Genomic DNA, 22,706 nt, shown 5'->3' with positions numbered 1-22,706 from the left:
TCTCAGCTACAGTGACTGTATCCTGGTCATGGCACCAATTGATCGTTACATTTTCTTTCTTATTGCAATGATCCAATATGCCTTCTTCTAACGGCATCAACATGTTGTTGCAAAGAGAACCTTATATTACATTCAGTTTTGTACAAAAAAAACATGTTAATTTAATTTTTCCATCTTCCATCCAGCCGCATCCTTTACGGCGGTCTCAATCAATCAATTTATGTCCACCGATTCCGATCAGCAAATTTATGTCGATACTATTGCTTGCTTTCTGCAGCAACAACAAGGCCAACTCCCTTACTCGTCGGGTTGCGTCGCAATTGTACTGTACGATCTCGTCCATTTCCTTCGTTCAAAAAACAAGCATTCCTCCACCACAACCCGCGGGCTATGTTCCGCTTGTTTTGCACGGGTTTGGTGTTTTTTTTTTTTTTTGTTACAGCGTGCTCTGCTCGGCTGCTCCACCGAAATGCTCCTTATCTTCATCCTCTAATAAGTGATCGGACCATGCGAAACATAAACTAGACTTTCACTCGCACACAGTCCCTCCTCCTCGTCACACACACACAGGCTTCACTATTTCCCGTCTTCCGTTTCGGCATTACAACGGTATTTCCCCACAGAAAAGGCAGAAAAAAGGAGGGATTCAATGGATGGATCGGCAATGCGATTAATTTATATGCAAAATAAATTTAACTTATCTCATGTGAACGTGTTAGAGGGTTTCTTGCATGCTTGCTTGCTTTTTTTGCCTTCCCTTTCCTTTCCTTTCTTCCTCCATACACACACACACTCGGTTAGGGAAGGGTGGAAGTGGTTCGGGGTCGCCTTGCGAACGTCGCCCGGGTCTTGCCCGTGCCCGGTGGGGGTTTAATCGCAAAACTAGCCGAAGGAACTAGCAACGGCAGTGGTATGAGCCTACACACACACACACACACACGGGCAAATAAGAAAAAAGAGATAAGTATGTAACTTTTGCATAAAACATGGTCACAATCAAACGAACAAGCATCGTACTAAGCTCGTGGTACGCGGCAGGACAGGGCAAGAAGGGACCCGACGCGAGCCGGATTCGCGGTGTATGCTGTATAGCACGGGAAGTTACGGCAATCCGGAGGAGGAAATAAGAAGCTTTAAAAATCGATACAACGCTACAACACTTTCTGGTGTCACGCAGAAATTACACATTGCTTTGCTAAAGAAAACCCCCAATGCGGGTGGAAAACGAACGTATCAAAAGGGTGGTGTGGAAAGGAAATTACATAAAAATAAACTTCGCCAATAATACACATCAAACTAAACACTACGCTGCAAAAGCAATACTTAAGCACTACTGCGAAACCTAGAAATTAAATAAATACAGCCCCAAACCGAGAAGGTCCTCCTTCTCTCTTTCGATAAAATTATACACCCCGCTTACACCGACACCAGGCTAAGTGAGCACACAAACTCCCCCCCCCCTTGCCAACAACTCTAACTATAAACATATTTTACTCCAAACGCTACCACCACCCGCTACTTACCGCTCCATTAGCGCTTCCGTTCGTGGCTCCTGCCGCTGCCGCTGCTGCCGCCGCCGCCGCTGCTGCCTTCGATTTGCTGCCCTTTCCACGCCCCCGGCGGGACTCGGGCTTGAGCAGTTGGCCGTCCGGGCCGTACAGAATCTGCGGGAGAGAAGTGTTGCCAAAGTCCCGGCCAAAAGTGCACGGTTCGTGCGTGTGTGCATAGGTAAAAAAGGGAAGAAAAGAAAAAGAAACAGAAAAGAAAGCTCTTAGTTATCGTTGAATGCCGTCAGATGTCGCGCGCCGGGTTTTATGCTGTGTTCCGGCTGTGCAACTTTTATGCTACGATTGTATGTGCTAATGTATGTGTGAGCATAAAAGCTCCGAGTTGTGAACTTGCAGCATAAATACTCTCATGCAAGGAAAGCTCACTGTCACTGTTGGGCGCTTCATGCTTAAGCTTTCACTATCGCACGCTAGGTGGCGTGGGAGACAAGTTTCAGTTTGCTATAAAGACGTGCTATAAAATTTATTCAAATGTCGAAATTTCGCGACCGAAAATTATCTGAACTTGAAGAAAAATGAGGATTATTATTGATATTATTTAAACTGAATGTTAACTATGGTTTAATTTCAAAAAAAAAAATATTTTGTTCCAGAAAGTTTGTTATTTCACAGCTCATTCCTGCCATAATGCATTCCACAACCATTAGTAGCTGCAGCTGCAGTTGAACCACAAAACATACCACCAAAAAGGAACGGCAGAAAAACACAGAGCTCCATTACGCTCCGGCCAAGCCGTTTGTCTACATGTTGCCCTTCATGTTCTTCTCATTCGTGCGCGCTGCTCGTTTCCGTCTTTACAATCTACGGCTTCCTAGGACGACCGTAATTCAATTGCTCTCGACCGCGCTAGGCTGCGCAGCGCGGCAGATGGGATTCAAATGAAGAGCGGGCAAAGCGGGTTGCCACAACACAACACACTGACAGAAAAATCGACGAGGAAAAACGCCCGTGTGTGCTCGCTCAAACACGATCGTCCTAGGCTGCATGCTAAAGGCGGCCCAAATGACGGCTGCAGTTTGTCAACACCATCATCATCAAGCATCCAAAACCACAGATACCGCACGCCACAGGATACGCCCGCGCGTGTGTGTGTGTGTGAGTCTTCTCTTCCTGCATTTTGGTGTGTGGTGCGAGCGACAGGACTCTCATCTGTCATCACGCACCGTAAAGGAAGAGGGAAAAATGAAGACGACGGAAATACAACCGTTTTTACACACATGTGGTTGGCATTAATGTGGGCATGCTGATGGAGGATTACATTTTCTGCTGGATTGATTATGATTTTTGTGTAATGTTTTTGTAACAGACAGTACTAAAATTGTTTTATACGTTTTAAAGTATGGTATAAATGAAATATTTGAATATTCTGGCCATTTTCAAAAGACATAATTATTAAAACTGGTATAGAAATGGTCTCTTTGCCCGTATGCAACTCTATTACATACATTTTTCTCTTCCACACACAACTCCACGATGCTGCTGTGTGATTTTGACACCTTGCAAACACTTTATATCCTAACCTCTTCCACACAAAAGTGTCACTTTCGCGCGAAGACATCTTTACAAAAGCCTTCCCCCTGGCTAGCAAACTCTCTCACACTCTTACAACTGCTTTAAAAGCCAAAACACGATTACAACCAAAACTGGGGAAAGAAAAATCAACTAGACACACCACGAGTGACGGTTGCCATAGTGACCAAGGTTAGGAAAAGAAGCGTGTCTTGTCTACTTCCGGGACGCGCAAACCAAGGCAAAACTCATAAAATCCCATCCCATCGGCTCCCCTCTACCCGAAAAACGCCGGCAAACGCAGGAAGACCTTGACATTCGTCCATTTTTCCCGAAACTCATCCTCAATACCAGTAGCTTCGGGCAGCAGCGGGAAAAGGTATTTCCTCCCCCTTCCCTCCCTCCCGAGAACAGAGCACAGAGCAGTGAGCAGTGGGAATGGGAACAGTTTTCCGGAGGCGTCTCTAATTTCCCTAATCTTTCGCTCTAGCACGCCATCGAACGCGTGCTTGGTTGGTGTGTGGTAGTATTGCAGTATCGTCGCCTGATGCTGATTCACCTACTCTCTACCAATACAAGCGCACAGTTACTGTACACCACCACAACGAGCGCACTCGTTAAACGGAGAGCCAAAACCTTCCCGAGGGGGATTTTTCCTCCTGTGAGGGGGCGCGTTTGTTTCTGTTTTGACGCCGAAAACGTCCTTCCTTCGACATCGATGTTTGAAGGGTGCCACAGCTTCTGCTGTGCTCTTTCTGCACCAACATTGCTGCCAACCTCAATCGCTTCCCCCTACCATTATCATGTGTTTTTCGTGTAGTGTTTGCCAAAATTTAACCTTCAACTTCAAGCAATTTCACTTCGCTTTCGCATCATTTTCTTACCATTAGAGACAGTGCCAATGTTTGAAACCCTCCTTCAGAAGTACCTTTCCTTTTTCAATATTTTCATAAACGAGGGAGCAAAACACGCGTGCTATTAGAATGGACAATTTCTTCAGCTTCCTTTCACAAAGGACACACTCCACACTCAACGGAGCGGGAGCAACCTTTTAAAAAGCCGAGACGTCCTTGACAAAATTGTGCACAAACCGTCCTGGAACCTTTTCATAACTTTTCACCCGTCAACAAGCGGCTTCCCTTGCCGCAAAAACATTTGCCCTTTCTCGCCCACTTCTCGCTCGCTTATGCAGGGGGAGTCAATTGTGTTTTACCCAGTTTTTTGGGACAATTTTACTTCCACCAATTCCGAACCCTTTTTCGGTGCAAAACAAAACCATGAAGAGAGTCCCATCGAGAGAGTCAATTTTTATCGCCTGTTGTTTAATTGCTCAATTGTGCCAATCCGGTGGAAACATCGGTGGGTTACAAAGGGAGGTTGAAGTATGTTAATTATAAGCCGTTTAGCACTGGTAGCAAGCAAAGCATCACTTTGGCGGGAGTGAGAGGCGTGTAAAATGTCCTTTTCAAAAAAGCGTGATTGCTTACAAAAATATACATTAGGGAGTCGTTTTTTTCACATTTCACAACATGAGAAGATGCACATTTTTCCTTCCGTTTTTTCCGCTCAACAATCTCTCTTCCAACTGTTCCAATACACAAGCGAAGCCTGCAAGCCAGCTTTGAGGAACAGTTGTAGTTGTTTCCTATACTATAATTACCTCCAACAATTCTCCTCCACTGCTGCTTCCCAAGCAACAACAGCAAAGACGAAAACCAACAAAAAAAAAGTTCATTAACCATCAAGCAATTTAATACGGAGCAGCCGTCGCACACCAGGTCGCTGCTCTCTCCGCCTGTACGTGCCATATCTCTTCCCATTTGCATCGTATTTCACCGCGACCGAAAAATCACGCTTGTGCCCCGTTTTCTTGTGTGCACCGGAACGCTTCCTTTGCTTCGCTCGCTCGCTGCTGGGGGTCCCGAGGAATCAGGAACCCGAGCCTCAGCCAAGGAAACGAACACCTTTAAAACGCACACACACAAATGCCAAAAATAGATGACATTCAACGCGCTGTTAATGATGCACCAGGGAGCGCGCTGAGTGCGCCGAGCCAATTCCGCTCTGCTGGGGGCATTTTTACCCATTTCCATCGGAACAACGGAACAACGGAAAAATTGTCACACACAAACACACCCGGGAAGGAAGTGGAGGAGTGGAATTGTGGCAACGGAACGGAACACAACTGTTCCAAAAATAATTCTTCCCAGCCTGCTCGAGTGTAATTTTTCTTCATGCGTCTTGCGCTTCGCGTACCTTGGAAGTATGGAGAGTTTAAGCGTTATTTTCAAGCACCAGAAAGCGTGCTAAGATTTTTTTCTTTTATGCTACATCCCTTCAATGTGCAGAGCAGTAAGCAACGCAGCAATATAATCACTGCATCAGAAGGAATTGCATTTGCGTTGCGTTAATTGCATTTCTCGAGCGCATTTTCGCTTCGTTTGTAGTGGCACGGGCACAGCAAATAACACCCCATTTCCCATCCTTTATGTTCCTACCGCTGCCAAACACTCATTAACAGCCACAGCCCGAGCAACACAGAGAGAGAGAGCGAGGTCCTTGACCTCATCCTCCATTTGCCAGCCTCAAACGCACGGCACGCATCGAACGCTGATTGAGTCCTTTTAATGCACATTTTCCACTCGAACTTTTCAACCGGGCAGGACACCAACCAACGGTCGTCGTCACCACCACCACCACCACCAACGCTTGACGCTTTCATGTGTCTTCTCCAGATCAAATGGCTCCGGCTGGCACCGTCTCTTTCGCACGCCGTGTTTTCTTCACCGCAAAAAGAGCAGGGAAATGGCACTCCTTTCATTTAACGGAAGCAAGAAAAAGGAAACACGCACACACACGCACACACGCACTGTGCAAGGGCAGCTAGTGCATCATCTCAACGATGCATTAAAAAACTTAACACAGCGCATTAACCTGGGAAGGGAAGTGGGAGTTCAACCACGGGCAAAAATGGTTATGCGTATGCTCTCCTGTTTTCCTTTGGAACTTGCCACTCCTTCCTTCCCCCCACAATAACCCAGCGCCCCGGAAGTGTCCCGGATTCATTATCTTATGGGCTCAGGGTGTGTGAGTGTGGAGCAGAGGACTGCATCCTTAATGCATCCGTCGATCGATGTTAGCCCCGCAGAGAGCAAGCAGGGTTTATAATTTGTTAAGCTAAAAGGGGTTGACGGTCGGCTCGAAACCTCCCACCCCATAACCACATTAGCGATCCCGCACACACAGGCCCATCGATAAATGGGGAAAGGAAAACGCCTCCACAAAATGGCATACAAAAAGGGGTTCAACATCCTTTCTCCGTTTTTCCTACGACACCCCTTTTGCTCTCCCGTTGCACTCGCGCAGCAACAAAAACGCACAGCAAGGTGGTTTGTGAGCAATGATGATTAATTAGAGCAACGCAGGTTCTTTGAACTCTCCCTGGTGGGTGGTGTGTGCGGGCTAAATGGTTTCCACCGGTTAATGAGGCGCCCAACCAGCACAGAAGAAAGCCAACCAAGGAAGCCGGTTGTACTTTTGGAGCCTCGCCCACAGAGCCCACGACTTTTATCGATATAGAATCCGCACCGTACGTTCGTTTGCCTTCCGGCATCGCTAAAAGGATACGCGCGGGAAGCGGGCTTGATGTTTTAATTTCACCCCGATTGCGAGCAACAGCAGGCAGAAAAAAACGCACCACAACCCAGAAAGAGACGCTCGAAACACAGCCCCAAACACACACACAACACAACACAAAAAGCATCCTCCCCCAGCACGGCAGCTTCCCTTGAGGGAAGGAACTTGTGCGACCCCCCCCAAAACAACTTCTCGCTCGCACGCGCGCTTGCCCACACCTCAACGAGCAACGTGTTGGGGTAGGTCGTTGGGATCTCGGCCCCCTTGCTTTTCTGTTGCTTCTTTTCGCTCCCCACCCACCCAACTGGTGGCTTGTTTTTGTGTGCTCCACCAAACACGGCCTGCTGTGGGTGCGTGGGGCAGAACAGCCTTACAAAGGATACACACAGCGGCACACAGCACACACATACCAGGCGGATGGGGGCGCGCGCTTGGCTCCACGTTCACGGGATGAATCGTCCTTGGATAATACGCGTCGTCCTCGACATCGTTCCATCCGCTCGTGAAGGGGGGAGCAATGTAGTAAAATGTGTGTGTGTGATGGAAAAAGCCTCCCACAGTGTGAGAGTGTGAAAGGAAATGAGGAGAGAGTAGACGAGAGAGATATGTAGGAAGAGAGACAGAGAGAGAAATGAAAAAGGGAAGCAGCGCTTTATGAAACAAAAGCATTAACTTCCGCTTGGTTAAGCGTGTCTCATTAACTCCTTCTCTGTCTCTCTCTCTTTAGAGGGTGTTCTTTTGCACAGTGCGTAAGTTTGTTGGCAAAGGATCGAAAAGGCACCGAGTGTGTGCGTGCGCGCGATTATGATTAATTTCTTACGCACCGCTATATTTCTTTCGCGGTTCCTGTTTCCTGCACGATTATGGGGTGGAGCCGTCCAGCTGCACTAACGCTGCAAACGATGCAAATGCATTATGCAATCCACCCTACCACTTACACACACACACACACACACACATACACTGGGGTATAAGTGGAAAAGCGCGCGAAAAGGTCTTGAGGTCATTCCGTGAGTGGGCCGGTGAGCCTTCGTTTGCGATGCCCCGCAGGGATTTCTTGCAGGGAGGCTTTTGTCGGCTAAAAAGTGGGAGGTTCTTCTTCTAGTACTAGCACACCCGCAAATAGTACACGGGAAATGCATTGACGTCAACGCAGCCAACGAAGGGCGAGATGGATTAAGATGCCGAGCAACATTCGAGGAAGCGAGCGAGATTGTACGCCTCGAAAGACATCAATGAGGTTTCAAGGCACAAAAGATGCAGGAACTGTGGATTATTTAGTTTATAAATTTTACAAAATAATACATTTCCACACAGTTATACAAAACGCTATTACACATCACTCACTGTGCGCCTCCATCAATGTTCCTCCAGCACAAAACCGCGTGGGAAATGCTTCAAAAATTCCTCATTAACCTCTAAAATAGATGTAAGTAAACACGTTTTGCATCAACTCTTTCACAATACTAAGGTCAGAGATTGCTTATCGTGAAGCCAAAGCGTCTCCCGACAACCTTTTCTTACACCCGGCGAGAACAAAACACCCACAGTGGATAATTCGACCCCGCCAGGGGTTGCGAGCTTGACGAACGAAGAGAGGGAGTGAAAGTTTTTCGGCACGCGATTAAAATTTAAAGTAAAACACACAGCAGCAAGGGGGAGCTGAGATGGCTTTTTTCCTCTTTTTGGTTGTTCTGGTTTGGTGAAGGGTAAAAATCTAGGCCAATCAATCCCCGTTTTGGCTTTGTTGGTGAAGGTTAGTTTTGTTTTGATTTCTGTTGGGTGCTTTTATTATCAATCTTTATGGGTGAGTGTTGATGATTTTCCTTGAAATGCCATTGAGTCAACCATTGAGTTAAAGTACAAATTGTCTTTAAAATCAAACTTTCATTGTAGTAATGATTGTGGTAGAAATACTAACTTATTTGAGGTTAGGTACATTTATACCTTCGACCCGCATAACTAGTCCTTCGAACCGGATGAAATTGAACAAAATGAAAAGTCAACACAAAACGGAAAGCCAAGCAAAGCTTATTGGAAATAAATTAATAGGTTTTTGCTTGTTTGCTCCCTGCTCCTGTACGTTCCAGGAAGCAGGATGTCCTACAGTTGACATTCAGGCTGTTTTTTTTATTCCCGCAACACAAAACTTGCTGCAAAAAAACAAACCGGGACACACGGGATGTACTGAAACAAAGAACAAACCCTCAAACCAAAACCAGGCATGACTCGCCGTGAGAACGCGAAACCAAAACGGTGTCCAAAGTCAAACGTCATAAATTCGACAGGCTTAAAACTTTATTTTTTCCTGCTGCTGCTGCTCTCTCTCTCTCTCCCTGATTTTGATTCTGTGCCGCCTGTCACTCCTGCCATTCCCGAAAAAATATCACTCCAGAATATGAGATTGTTTTTTGCATTCAAAGAATGTACAACACCCCCAAAAAAGAAGCGATGGAGTGACAATTCTTCAGCAGCCGGGAACGCAATGGGAGGGAAATTCTTCCTTGTTTTGGGACGCGCACACACACACTCCGACACAAAAACGCAACACAAACACACCAACTACACTTCTGTAGTGGTACAAAGCAACAAAAAATAGGATTACAGTTTTCTAACGAAAGGAAGTCTAGTGAAAGAGAAAAAAGGAACTCAAAACGAAACAGACAGAGCCGCTTTCGTGCGGCAAAGGAAAAAGGTGCACACAGCACCAAACGCTACGGAAGGTTGCGGGAGGATGCGGTGGAAAACTTTGGCAAAAATGGCTCACGTACGGGACGTACGCTGTAGCTCAGCGACCACAGTTACGGAGAGGTAGAGCAAAAATCCACAATAAAGAATGTCCTCCTTCGCGCCTTCCCATTTTCGGGTTGCTCCTCCGGCTACGTGCCACCACAGAGTACCGCTTTCCTTTTTTTACAACAACCAAAGAAAAAACTGAAGAAGTTACAGCAGGAACATCAAGAAAACTCCCTTTTTTTTGCTAGACTTCCGCTAGAAGAAAGGAAGTTGCTGTCTAGAGGATGGATAAGGGAACACGAAATTCCTGCGACACAAGCGGAAATGCGTCGGAAGAGGGCAGTCGCGGTGCAGGATGATAGCCATTGTCCTAATCGGAGACGGCAGCCAAAAAAAAGAGGAAGAAAAACACAACATCAGCACACACAAAAAAGAGGACGAACAACTGTCATCGTCAATGCAATGTCCGTCGTCGTTTTTTTTTCCTATTAGACAAGTGTCTGCATCTCTCTGACTATGCCCCACACACACTCACTAACTTTTCACTAGAATGACTTTTCATTTCACTCAAGAACGTTGCAACGCAAAGCACGGGAGCGAATAAAATTTTGAAATTGTATCATTATCAGCATAATTTAAACATCTTTTGCTATTAAAGAAAAGCCTAAAAGCCACACGCGCGCGCAGACGACGCGAGCACAAGATGCGTTTCATACAATTGCATATTTTATTGAAGGTTTTGGAGAAAATTTTCAATTTCCCGAAACACTAAACACACGTGGCACTAAACAAAACCTGCTCCATCTGCACCTGGATAGTCCTGCACGTCTTGTCCTGTACTCCACTGTCCCAACGCTCCTGCCCAGCCCCCCGACATAGGTGACACGGGAAAAGGAAATCTAATTATAAAACGCGAATAAATTCGTAATTAAATATTCTAAAGGTTAGATTAAATTACAGCCGTTCTGGTCGTATTTTTCACCACTCCCCACCCCCTTGCACACAATGGACACATTCCCCCTTTTGTCTCTTTGCCTCCGTGCTGGTATTGGTTCGTTGGACTTTTTTCTTTCAATTTCCAACTTCCTTTTTCTTTGCGGCCTTTAAATTCCATTTGCAAAAGAAAACTGTGGCGATACGGCCGTTTTTTGTGTGTGTTACGCACGTTCCCATGCCCATCTATGCTCGGGCTTGCAAATCGGCCCCGCGGAGCGGAGGAGGTGTGTATTGCGTTAGTTATAGGTTTTGGGCAGGTTTTGTATGCCCCAGCTTCATTCCATTCCACACTTTTTTCTTCTACGTCCGTTTGTCTGTCTTATTAGAGCGAACGTTCCGTTGTTCCCTCCGTATCATCTTCTAGCTACTATTATTAGCCAAGATTTCGCTTTCGCTGGTGCTTGCAAGAATTGCGTACGACGTGCACGCAAAATCGCCGCGACGCGTCCTCTACACCTCAAGGATCTGTGTGCTGTTGTAGTAGACCGTGTAGCAAATGGTGAAGGAAGAGAGAGAGTAAAGGTGTCATAAATTTCGACCCCATAATGACTTTGCTCACGTGAGCGTGAAACGAGAAAAGTTGGCTTCTCATTTGTTGTCCTGTGCGCGAGCCCACCGTCGTCGTCGTCGTCGTCGCCGTGTCTGGGTCTGGTAGGCCTCGCCTAGGGAAAGCCAAAAAATACCTCGGCAAGGCATATCACGCCGCGTGCTCCACAAAAGCACACGTTGCACATACACTTTGGCAAAGCGCGTACGGCGGGCAAAAAGGAAAATAAACCAAAGCAAAATATGACACAATCACATGCTGTGGTGGTGGTGGTGGTAGGCAGGCAACAAAGTGTGGGATTGTTTATTTCTGCGGCCCGAAATTGGTACCGCACGTTTCACGTTTCTAAGGCTGGTTCTAAGATTTTTCGGAGATGTCTTTTAACCAGTGAAACACACTCGAGAAGAGAAGGAAAAAGCGAGCGCACTAGTTGAGAAAAAAAGGGAAATTGTTATCCAGCCTCATAGCCATAGCATTGAATTATCCTTAAGCGGACGTAATTTTCACTTCAACCCATCGATCTTTCGCCCATCGCTTTCGGCTGATTAGCTCCACCTTCAAAACTGAATTATTCAGCTGTCATCTAATTCACCCGACAAACACATGTGATTAATGAACGATGGAGTGACACATCAAATGCGTCCCTCTGGGGTCCGTACCATACACACACACATGTCACTATCGCCTGCCAAAAACTGCATTAAAACTGCGCTAAGCCAACCGAAACGCCGTGGCAGCCGAAAGTGTCATTTGCACTGGGGAAAAAGAATGGAAATGGGAAAACAGCAATAAGCACCACCTCCACCACGCCGAATTGAATTCAAAATTGCACTCGCAAGGCGCACTATTGATTTGGCAGGTCGTAGCATGGAGGGGAAGGGCCGTGTGTAGATAATTGATCTTTCGGGAATGGCACGGAGAATGGGCGAAATGGAAAGATGAGAAGAAATTGCACGATCTCCCTACCCCGTCGGAAGTATGGCTTCCTGCGGGAAAACACGCACACGCTCTCGGGTACGGTTCGATTGCGCTGGATCCATTAGCTCAAATGGACACATGTTCTGGTTCCCAGCCGCCGCTCTGAAGCCTCGGTTTGAGGATCATACATTATGCATCGATGGGCTTGTAATGGAAAAATCTCTTTTTTTATATTAAATTATCTCGCAAAAACTATATTGCTTCAATCTGGATTACATTTTGCGGGTTTTAATTTGATTCATTGTCTCTAGAATCTCATTTCCTGTAGTGCATTTCTTACAAGGAAAACAGGACTCACGCATCCATTTTTTCCATCACACACACACCTACAAGAAGCTGTGTGCACCCCATCATCTTATCTTTTGTGTGCATTTTTCCTTTCCACAACAAACAAGAAAGGCGGCCGATATGCGTGCGTGTGCCATTCATACATCGCATGCAAATATTTGCCCCGATAAGGCGCTCCCCATCACACATACATAAAGGCTCAACAACGGGATGCATTTTCTCATCAAAGCCAGATAGTTTTCCTCTCAGCTTGTTTCAATTTCCCCCCTTTATAACTCGTGCCTGTTCTTTTCATCCAACAAGGATAAGAATCTTGGAGCTACAATAGGCTTCCTTCTGCCATCTTGATAGGTTCTCGCTCGAAAAAGGGGATATCCTTTCGTGCTAGGTGGAGGTTTTTCTCTTTCTCGCACCAAGAAAGCACAGATAAATTAAACCAGATAGGCTCGGTTAAGTGTGTAACGGCTTCGGTGTGCAGCATCCTTGCCAATTAGCAGCAGTACGAGCACAGTTTTTTCACTCTCTCCATGTCTCATCCCTCCGGAATCTCATCTCACGGAATGCAGCCACTGTTTCAACAGCTTTTTTGTACTATGCAACCCCCCATCGAAGAAACATTGCAAGTAATAAAGGGACAGAAGCACTGAATTCGGAAGCAGCAACTCTATTTGACCTAATTTTTAATCCTTTTCCCAAGGCAGCGTTGCAAAAATTTCAATCCCAGCGGGTCTATTGAATCATAAAAATTCACTGGGGAGAAGAAAAATAGGGAAACTGTGTTTTGCTTGTTTTCCCCCTTTGCTTCATACTTTCCTCCTGCTGGCAGAGTGTTTTGTTTTTTCCTTCTTTTTCTATATGCGTTTTTGACAAGTGCACCATTGTTTACGCTCTTCCCCGTTTGACATGCTGCATTGTCGAATGCATTATGAGGTTATACAAAAACGGGGGACTTCCTTCCGAAGCCGAAATTTTCCCTCCCTGTGTGTGTGTGTGCTGTAATTCAAAACAAAATGCTCTCCCCAGCCCTTTTCTTGCTGGGTGGTTCACTCCACTTCACTGGGCCGCATCTTGACACGGTAACGAGCTGTGTGCTGGTGGTGGTGTTGGGTGGGAATGTACGCACACGCATTCGTAGAATGGGGATGAACGCACTCGACACACATTTTACATTGTGAATGCAATTTTTACCATAAAAGGGGAGGATTGTCATCATCCCCAAACTGCACGCATTACGCACACACAGAAAAACAGGGAAAAAGAGTATAATACAGCATCACATACATACACAACATCTTGCCAGGAGTCGCTTTGTTTTATCGCGGGAGTTTTTTTACTCCTTCTTCTTCTTATTTCATCGTAAATAAAACGGTAAGGGTCCTCCTTGGTGCATCTAAAGCGCATCCTTCAACAAAGGGGTGGATTGCATGCGTGCGTGCTTGATTTGAAAAAATGGGCTTATATATTCCTCAAGCACAGCAACGATGTGTGAGGGAATATTGCACAAAATTTTGCCACAAAAATGTAATAAATCTAACAAAAAATATTACAATTTTATACTCCCAAAAATAAAGGCCTTTAACACACATTGCACTACAACAAAATTCAATATTAAAAAAATAGTTTTAAAACTAACAAAATAGGAAAACAACACACAAGCTAGGCCAAACATAAAGCTCTCCTCGAATGGCAGATAGGAGCAACTGCTCGGGCAAATGTTGTTTCGCGATTGCATCGATTGCGATTGCATGTGCAGTGTAGCGAAATCGGTGCCGTTTGTCGAATTTTCCACAATCGTACAATTGCATTTCCACAAACCCCGTTCCCTTCCAACAGGCACACACACGCACGCTCGCACGCACAACACTGCGATGCAGGCTCGAGTGCTCGTACTTGCACTAAAGCCAGTTGCCACTCGTGTGAAGTGTTTTTCATCCATTTGCCGGCGATTTTTATTTTCGTTCTTTTCCTTCGTGCAGAATGGAATGTGTTGCACAAAAATAAATACAAACGCACCAGAACACAACTGGGAAAGAGTTGTCACGCACTCAGCTGCATCGGGATAACCGTGGAGTGTGCGTCCTGGCTGCCGGGGAAAAAGTGCGTTTCGGCACCGAAAATATATATATTTTATTATGAAATAATGAAATTCGGTAGAATTAAATATTTCATCATACACACTCACACATCGTCCTGCTGCCAGACAACGGCATTCGATTTGCAGTGGTGCAGTTGTGTGTACGGGACACCCGAGCTTCCAGGTAAAACCGCGAACGCGTTCTCGCGGTGCAGGGCGGAAATGAATTCGAAAATTTGCTCCACCGATCCGCGCCGGGGCCACAGGAACAACACAGCAACCAGAAACAAAAGCCCGAATTAAATGCAAAAAAATGTGCACCTCCGACCGTCCCCCTCCCCGCACAACACTCCAGGTGCACACGGAGCAAAGCCCGTGTGTGAGAAAGCAGGGGTGCAAAAAGGGATTGGAACGGGGGAGGAAAAAAGCCGGACGATTTCCGAGTGCCGACCGGAAAATGATTTCGCGATCATCAAACACTGCCGCCGCTGCTGATGCCCCTTCGTTCCGAAAAAGGTCCTGTTGGACAGCATAAATACACACACATACACATACAGGCATACAGGCATACAGGCACAAATCCACCCAAAACCATTTGCCATTGATGTGCGATTATGCGCAACGGGCGCGCAGCGAACCGCACGAGCAGAAAAGCGGGGGTAGATTGGGGTGGCCGGAATGGAAGGCGGGGGGGGAGGACCGGGGCACGAAATTTATCGATTCGTTTGCCTCCCTCTATGTTTCGCGCTCAATTAATGCTATGCAAACCAGCCGGTGTTGGTACTGGTGCTGGTGGTAGTGGTGTGCAGGTTTTGTGCATCGTTGCAATGCATTTTACTCGCGAAACAAATAAATTTGCAGCGAAACAAAAGAGAGAAAAAACCCTGCACACACAAACACACACACAGGGACAACAACTAAACAGTGTTTTGGCGCGCGTCGATCGCCACCATTCGCTCCTTCCCGTTCGGCCTCATCACATTTACGCTACATCATCGCGCCATCATCCTCTGCAGTGGCGATGCATTCGAAAATGGGTAATTATATGAACGCCGACCCCTCGCAGACCCTTCCTCACCGCGAGCCATAATGCATCCGAAGAGTGCAGCGTGCATCCTGCAGCTACAAGAAGGGAAAGGGAGAGATTGGTAGCAACGGGAGGGAACCGGGGTGAAATTGCAAACATCCCCACCCACACAAAACACGGGGAAACCATGCCATGCAGCAGCAGCAGCAGCAGCAAATGCATAAATTTATTAATGGAAGCAAATTTGCCATTTTCAACGATTAGCGAGGAGAGATGAGGACAAAAAATCCAGCACCAACCAATCCCTCCCACTTTCCCACTTTTGTATCTAAATTGCATCCCAAGCGTGGCATATGAAAATCGATCCAAACAGCGATGCTTGCTGCTAATTCGCAGAAACAACTGTATTTCATCCATAATGTATGAGATTGTTTCTCCGTTCTCCGTATCTTAACCAAGCCCGCAAAGGATGCACCGGGCAATGAAGGGCGCAGTGGTTAGGTGCAGTCGCATGGACAACAAGGATGCAGTTTTGTCGTTGCGATTTGTCACTTGCTTTCGATTTATTTCGTAGTTTTTGCACTATTTTTGATATGTTTTCTTCTCTCTTTTGCGCTTCATTCAGGCACACAATCAGTTAGTGGTTGATAGTTAGTGTGTTAACTCAGTTAGTATAAAAACGCACACGCACACACACACACATTAGTAGTTCGGTAAGTAAGATCAGTGTATTAATGCAGTATTAGTTGTTTTTTTTTTGTTTTGTGTTGTTATGGGGTGAGTAATCGGTTTTCTTCCCTTAAGAGCTAATGTTTTAGTATGCTCAGTCTGTTAGTAGTCGGTTTAGTGGTTGGATTAGTGGCACACATTAGGTTTTAGTGAGTTTTAGTACGTTTTGTTGGGTGAGTTTGGTTTAGTGTTTGTTTTTTTGTTTTTTTGTTGTGGTTAGTATGTTTCATTTTCACACAGGCACTTTTTTTCTTCTTCTCATTCTTCATTCACTTTCATATTTCATTGCTTTGCTTTTTTTCTCATTTTTCACGCACTGCTTGAGCATACATTTTTTTGGTTTCACTTCACACTTATCGCGCAAACATGCATCCTTGGTCACATCCGGCACTACCAGTTTTGCCTGCTGCATCCCGTGGGCCAGATTTAAGAATCAAGCAAAACGCCTCAACGCAACAACAACAACAAAAAAAAGACGAAACTCAATCACAACATAGCCGAGCCCAAAGTCCCAAAAACATCTCACAAACCCCATTTTCCCGTCTGTTTACGTTCCCATGCATCCAGCAGCCGGTGTCATTAAACTCAAATCGTTATCCTTCGAGCGCGGCAGCATCTTCCGGACCGGAGGCCCGGCTGCGCAATCAAAGCGGAATCCACAGAAGCTGCATTCGACGGAAGAAACGAGTAGAAAAAAAAACAATATCCTCCAAAACACCAAGTCAAAGCTTCCACCGAATGCAACCGGAGTTTTGGATATTTAAACAAACGGCTCTTCCTTTCGTCATCCTTTTTGATGCAAAAAAAAAATCAAAATTAAACTCCTGTAAAGACAATTCATCCAGCCTGAAGAAGGCATCGAGTCTCATGAACCCTGAGTGCATTGAGCTTTGTGTGCATCCTGGTCTGAAAACAGCAGCAACACGACGACGGTTAAGAAGAAGGCGCAGACCGATGGGAAACCGTAGAAAAAAAGAAGCATATCGAACAAGCTGAAGAAACATGCTTCAATCTAGCGCTCTAGCTTACACAAAAAAAATTCAACCACACACACACACATCAAACCCGAAACAGGGACCATGTGGTAGAAACACACACACACACATACAGACCTACAGAACGATGTGTGGAAATAATGGAAATTGTAATAAAAATAATAGCAGCACAGCAGAGCATTGAAATCGAAGCGATAAAGCCTACAAAAGGGAGGGATGAAGCGAACAACTGGCGGGCTGACTGGCAAGGATAACTAACAGGAACACTGCAGCTACACTGTGTGTGTATGAAAGCGAAAGAGAGCAATGAAAACAGCCCGTAAATGCCGATCAACGGGCGATCCGATCCGGAACCCCGGCCAAAACCGACAGATGTGCAACGAAAACTGACGACCGCGTGAGCTGGCGGGAAACTAACCCAAGCGGTGTAACAGAGGGGGATGGGGGAAGGGGAAGGGAAAAAGGTAAAAGGCCCAAGAGGTGATGAGGAAAACAAAAGCGAACCGTCGTACCAAAAGCGAGCAAGCACAGTGGAAGAACGATAGAATGGCATAAAACTAATGCACAAGAATTGTATGCGTTTGTGGGAAAGGGAAAGCCAAGCACTGGCGGGAACTGCTTATAGGTTTTGTAGCGTGTTGAAAAGAGAGAGACACACACACAGTAGGAAGGTATGAAAAATCGAATGAAGGAAAAGAAGGAAACAAAAAGAAGTGGTTTGGAAAATAGATTTGCAGCGCCTGCCAGTTGGGAAAAAGGGCCCTGTGAGGATTGCGGAGAGGACGATTCGGCTGTAACAAATGGATAAACAGGATGGAAGCGCAGAGCGTGATAGAGGTGCAGAAAGTTGATCAGATGGCGTTCGGAAATGTGGCCTGCGTCTGTGTGTGTGTGTGTTGATGTAGCTATGGCTTGAGGAAAATCGAAATGCATTGTCCGGAACGAAACTCCGGCGGCTTCCATTTGCAGTGGACGAAATCGAAGAAAAATTAAATTCGAATGGTGCAAAATTCGTCCCTTTCGTTCCTTTGGTCAGCCGTTGACAAAGCACTAATCGGTTTCCTTTTTATCGGGTTCGTTACACCGTTTTACCTCCACCAATACCAGTGAAAAGAACCGGAGGAAGAATAGTGCGTTTGATTACAAAAATCGAAACCAGACCTTTTGTTAATCTCACCCGGAGGCTCTACCGTATCGGGTGTAATAATTTATGCAAGCTGCAACAGCGAACCCGTATCCCTTTCACCCCTCACGCACACACACACACACACACACACTCCCTTGTTCGATCAAGATTTGTAACACTTTGGAAAAAGATCCATTCCTTTGCCCCGCTTGCCAAAGAAAGGTGTGAATTTGCGGTTCAATTACAATAAGTTTCCGCACTCCTTTTGCGTCATTCCTATGCAAAAACGGGGCGACAGCTGGTTTGCAGTTTTGCACGTTGCAATTATCGCGCACGATCGCGCCAACGTAGTACAAGAAAGAGTTGTTTCCTTTTTTTTCTCTCTACAACCCACGCCAACCCACCAGATGTGTTTGCTAACGAAAGGCAACAGCACATTCGCTTGGTATGCTTCATTTGTCTGCTCAACCGTCCAAAACTCTCCAACAGCCATTTATACGCGTCTTTTCACTGCATTGCTCCACTACCGGGCGCTGTTTGGGGCACATTAAAACTCTCTCTCTCTGTCACAAGCAGCAGCAAGCAAGAATGCGATGCATCAATTGAATTTAAAACGAAAAACGACAAACACTTTAATCAGCCTAGATTTGTAAATTGCGCCCGTTCTGTTGCTACTCTCCAATCCACTCTGCATTCTAACGGACCGAATAGAGACGGAGAGAAAGAGAGAGAGAGAGAGAGCATTGGCAACAGTTGGCATCTCTCCGTACTCTGTACAATTGTCCTTTATTTATTAGCTCCAAGCATTGTAATCATTGCCAATCATCAGCATCATTTTTTTCTGACTACATCCACCGCAGTCGGACCAGGTCAATGGAGCTGGCAAGAGCGCGCGCTCGCAGTAACTCACAGCTCCCTGTCACTTTATGTTGCATTGCAAATCATCCGTGATAGTTGCGTTTGCTTTCCTCAACACTCACCACTATGCCTGCGCGTGTAGGCTCTGCAACAGCTTCTTCGATCGGCATGAGAAAATGCTATCCTTCCGTATTGAGTGTGTCTTACCAAAAGGTGACAGCCGTGACATATGGTCCCTGCCGTGAAGCCGTACCCGACAAACGAAAACTACCGTTGGGACTTATGTTACGCGCACACACAAAAAAAACAGGACACAATCGCACATACAACGGCGACGGCGACAAGCAAGCGTACTGTTATTATGTTAATTTATGATCCAATTCCTACCTCTACCCCTCTCGTCTCGGCTGGCCTCTCACACAATATACCAAGCGGCCATTTTACACCCTTTCCCTGCTTACCCCTTTCCCCTTCGGGTCCCTTCACAGCACATTAAAAGCCCGAACTGGTTTCAGTAAATTAATTTGCATCATTTTTTATCCATTTCTTCCTGCTTCCGTTCCTTTGAGTAGGGGGGGTCGTCCACCGGAACGGTGCTTTATCGGTTGCTGGCGATCGAATTTGCGCCGAGAGCAAATTAGCAAAACCAGAGAACCATATGCGCATGCACGCACGCAAGCGGCAGCTCCTTCCTCTCCGAAAGGAACTCCCTTTCTTGCCTTCATTTGGGGAAACGGAAAGTGACGGCGAAGAAACGATACTAAGAACCGCAATGCGACGACAGGACAGAAGCCGGATTGGTTGACAGGGTTTTTCTTCTTGTACGCCGGAAGTACACATCGAACGTTTCATAATTTCGATATCTTGATCAAGCATTGCACAGAAAAAATAGGTGATGAAGGTGAAGAAAGGATAGTGTTACCACATATTGCAAGAGAAAAAATATTCGCAAAACTTTCTGCCCGTTATGTACTTGTGACTCATACCCTCGGAGAAACGCTTGTACGCACCCTGTCACGAGCAATTGAGTTAATCTCCTTGAATTGACGTAATTACCAGCAAAAGGCCCCGAAGTTCCTTAGGCCTCCCTGATGAAAAAGCAAATCCTTACAAGACACCTAACGGGTCAAAAGATTCAATCGTCGTCCATTCCTTGCGGGACTGTGGTGTAACCCAAGACGGGTCGGAAGTGTCACCTTACGCGCTGTTTGCAACTCTGCAACAAACTGTCTTGTTAAAAGAGCGCCCATCTATACATGTTTTGGCAACAAACAAACGATGAACGAAGTTCCGTCCCCAAAGCAACATGACGGATGTTGTGGCGGTTACGAACCAATACCGCAAACAAAACCTGTGAACCAACCCACTTGAAAGACTTCCCCGTTTTACGGGCTCTGCGATAGGACTTCCTCAGGCGGAAGCGAATGAAACGCTGCATGCCACGACCACCACCATAACAACAACCAGCTGACACTGTCCGTTTGACCCACGGAACAGGGTGCGACGGCCGCCACCGCCACGCACACCTGCACACCGGGCGCGTGTAATTTGCGATCATGCAACCGGCGCAGGAGAAGGCTTACAAACGATCTCCAAGACGGGACAGCTCCAGCTGGACGACAAATTTGTGCTCATTCAGTTGCCCCGCATGATTACCATCCAGTGCTTATCTGATTCCCTGTGCTCTGTGCAGACTGATCATCGGGTTATGCCTTCGCCTTTTTTATTTGGTTGTTGTAAAGCATATTAAAGCAAGATGTAGGTCAACGAGACTCCTAATTAACAGCTGAGTGGCGTGTTTCGTGTACGGATGGGCAAGGAAGGCAACTACATATTGCTTCGCATTTGGGAACGTTTTATGGAACGCATATGGTATAGTTATTGTACCACATGGAAACATCTTCTGAACTTTTCAAAACTAACCAAATGCTTCCAAATGAAGCTAATGAGAAACGAGATCTAAGCTAGGAACTTGGCCACAGACGAAGCGTGAAAATTGATTTTTATGCCCACGGTTCGTCTTTGCGGCATCTTCCTTTCACATACACACACCTTCAGAATGATCGGATACGGAACATTATGAAGCAGTGGGTGCGCACCGTTTTTATTACGCCAACTTCCGGGAGCAGGCTCAATCACCCGAGCATGCTCCATATGCTGGGCGAATGCGTGGATGATGTAGACATAAAAACACTCCACAAATTCCAAAGTGTCATTCGGCTGCATTACGTTTACAACGCGGCTGTAACCAAACCATCTGCCTTTTATTTCCTCGCAGGATCCTACACAAGCCGCCGGCAAAGGGCAAGCCGGCTCCGGCACATTGAGCACACAGCCTGGCAGAGCGCAAACAGAAGGAGGAGCAGGAAAAAAATCAATTATTCCCACAGCACAAGCTGCAAGTACCACCATATAAGTACTTATCCCCAGCTTATGTCCACCACCCGCACCAACACGGTGTGTGTAAGTGTGTACACCATCGCAATGTGCAAACGGCTCCGAAGTGGAATCGAATCGAAAAATCAATAAAAACGAAGCGAATGTAGCCAAAGCATCAAACACACATCTGCACTGATAGCGCCCGCGTTTAATGCCCACGCCGTTGGCGTGTTTGCTCAAGCGGGCTGCGCGAGTAATACATATGCCACCGGAACCTCGCATATGTAAACACGATCGGCTCAGCTCCAACGATCCTTGCGCGATCAAACCAGCACACCTTTGCTCAGCGGGTGTATGTGCGAAGACAAACATGGTCGCTTATCGCGTGAACTGCAGACCTCCGCACACCCGTTACAACGGGCACATGTGCAACTTGTCGGGAGTATTTTTAGGCCACCGAGCAAGACGCCTCGGATTTGCCGGTGCGTGGCCTCAAATTTGGCGTCCCTGCATATTCCAGGAACACGCACACACGCGCTCAACTGCTACTGCCATTTGGATCGTTACCCTGCGCAATCCATCACGCGAGAAGGGGGATCCACGTGTATAGGGTGTGAGCGAAATTGTACTGCATCAAAAACACGTTAATTGCAACTTAACTGGTCCTTGAGCTGGGGAGCGACATTGGAACACACAGCACACGGCATGGGGAGACAGAGACATCAACCGCGCGCGATAGCCATCTCTTGCAAACGACACTGTTGGTTGCTCTTTTCCGTCTGCTTTATTCATGTCCTCTTTTGATGGGATAAAGAACTGGCAGATGGTATCCCAGCCAGTGGCTCAACTGATGGGAGTTCAGCTCCGAAGACACTCGGAATGCCTGAGGCCCGAAATTCCAGTTGTCAGATTTTATCGGTTACATTCATTAGCACTGTTTGGCGTAGGGCTAACGCCTACAGGACGTATACATTGAGCCAGAGTTCCTTAACCCTATCGTTTCGTGTCCCATACGATCGGTTGAGATCCAAAATTCGTCCCAAAAAATTCTTGAAAACCACAACATCAAAACTTCTCTCCAGAAAACGCACTCAAGATAACTTTCAAAGCTTACCTTCTTCTCCGTCAGCTTCTCGCAGCGTCGCGTCTTGCAGATCTGGTGGCTCTTGTCGTTGCGGCACGGCGCACAGTCGCCACAGTTATCCTTGCGCGAGCATCCAACACACTCACCGCAACGCTTCCGTTTCTTTTTCGTCTATA

At 46.4% G+C, this 22,706-nt stretch overlaps 1 protein-coding gene across 3 annotated transcripts in view; it reads right to left on the bottom strand.

Moving 5' to 3' along the window:
• The window catches only part of LOC120908832 (DNA N6-methyl adenine demethylase), a 160,181-nt gene that overhangs the window by 119,776 nt on the left and 17,699 nt on the right, over window positions 1–22,706 (bottom strand). For all 3 annotated transcript variants that reach the window (XM_040320274.1, XM_040320275.1, XM_040320276.1), the window contains exons 3-4: window positions 22,561–22,701; window positions 1,524–1,664 (exon numbers count right to left, since the gene is read on the bottom strand). In XM_040320274.1, coding sequence (XP_040176208.1) covers window positions 1,524–1,664; window positions 22,561–22,701 — 282 coding nt within the window. The remainder of the gene's footprint in view (window positions 1–1,523; window positions 1,665–22,560; window positions 22,702–22,706) is intronic.

The sequence above is a fragment of the Anopheles arabiensis genome, chromosome 2, assembly GCF_016920715.1.
Source record: "Anopheles arabiensis isolate DONGOLA chromosome 2, AaraD3, whole genome shotgun sequence".
Classification (NCBI taxonomy): Eukaryota; Metazoa; Arthropoda; class Insecta; order Diptera; family Culicidae; genus Anopheles; species Anopheles arabiensis.
This window is presented reverse-complemented; position numbering and strand designations above follow the sequence as displayed.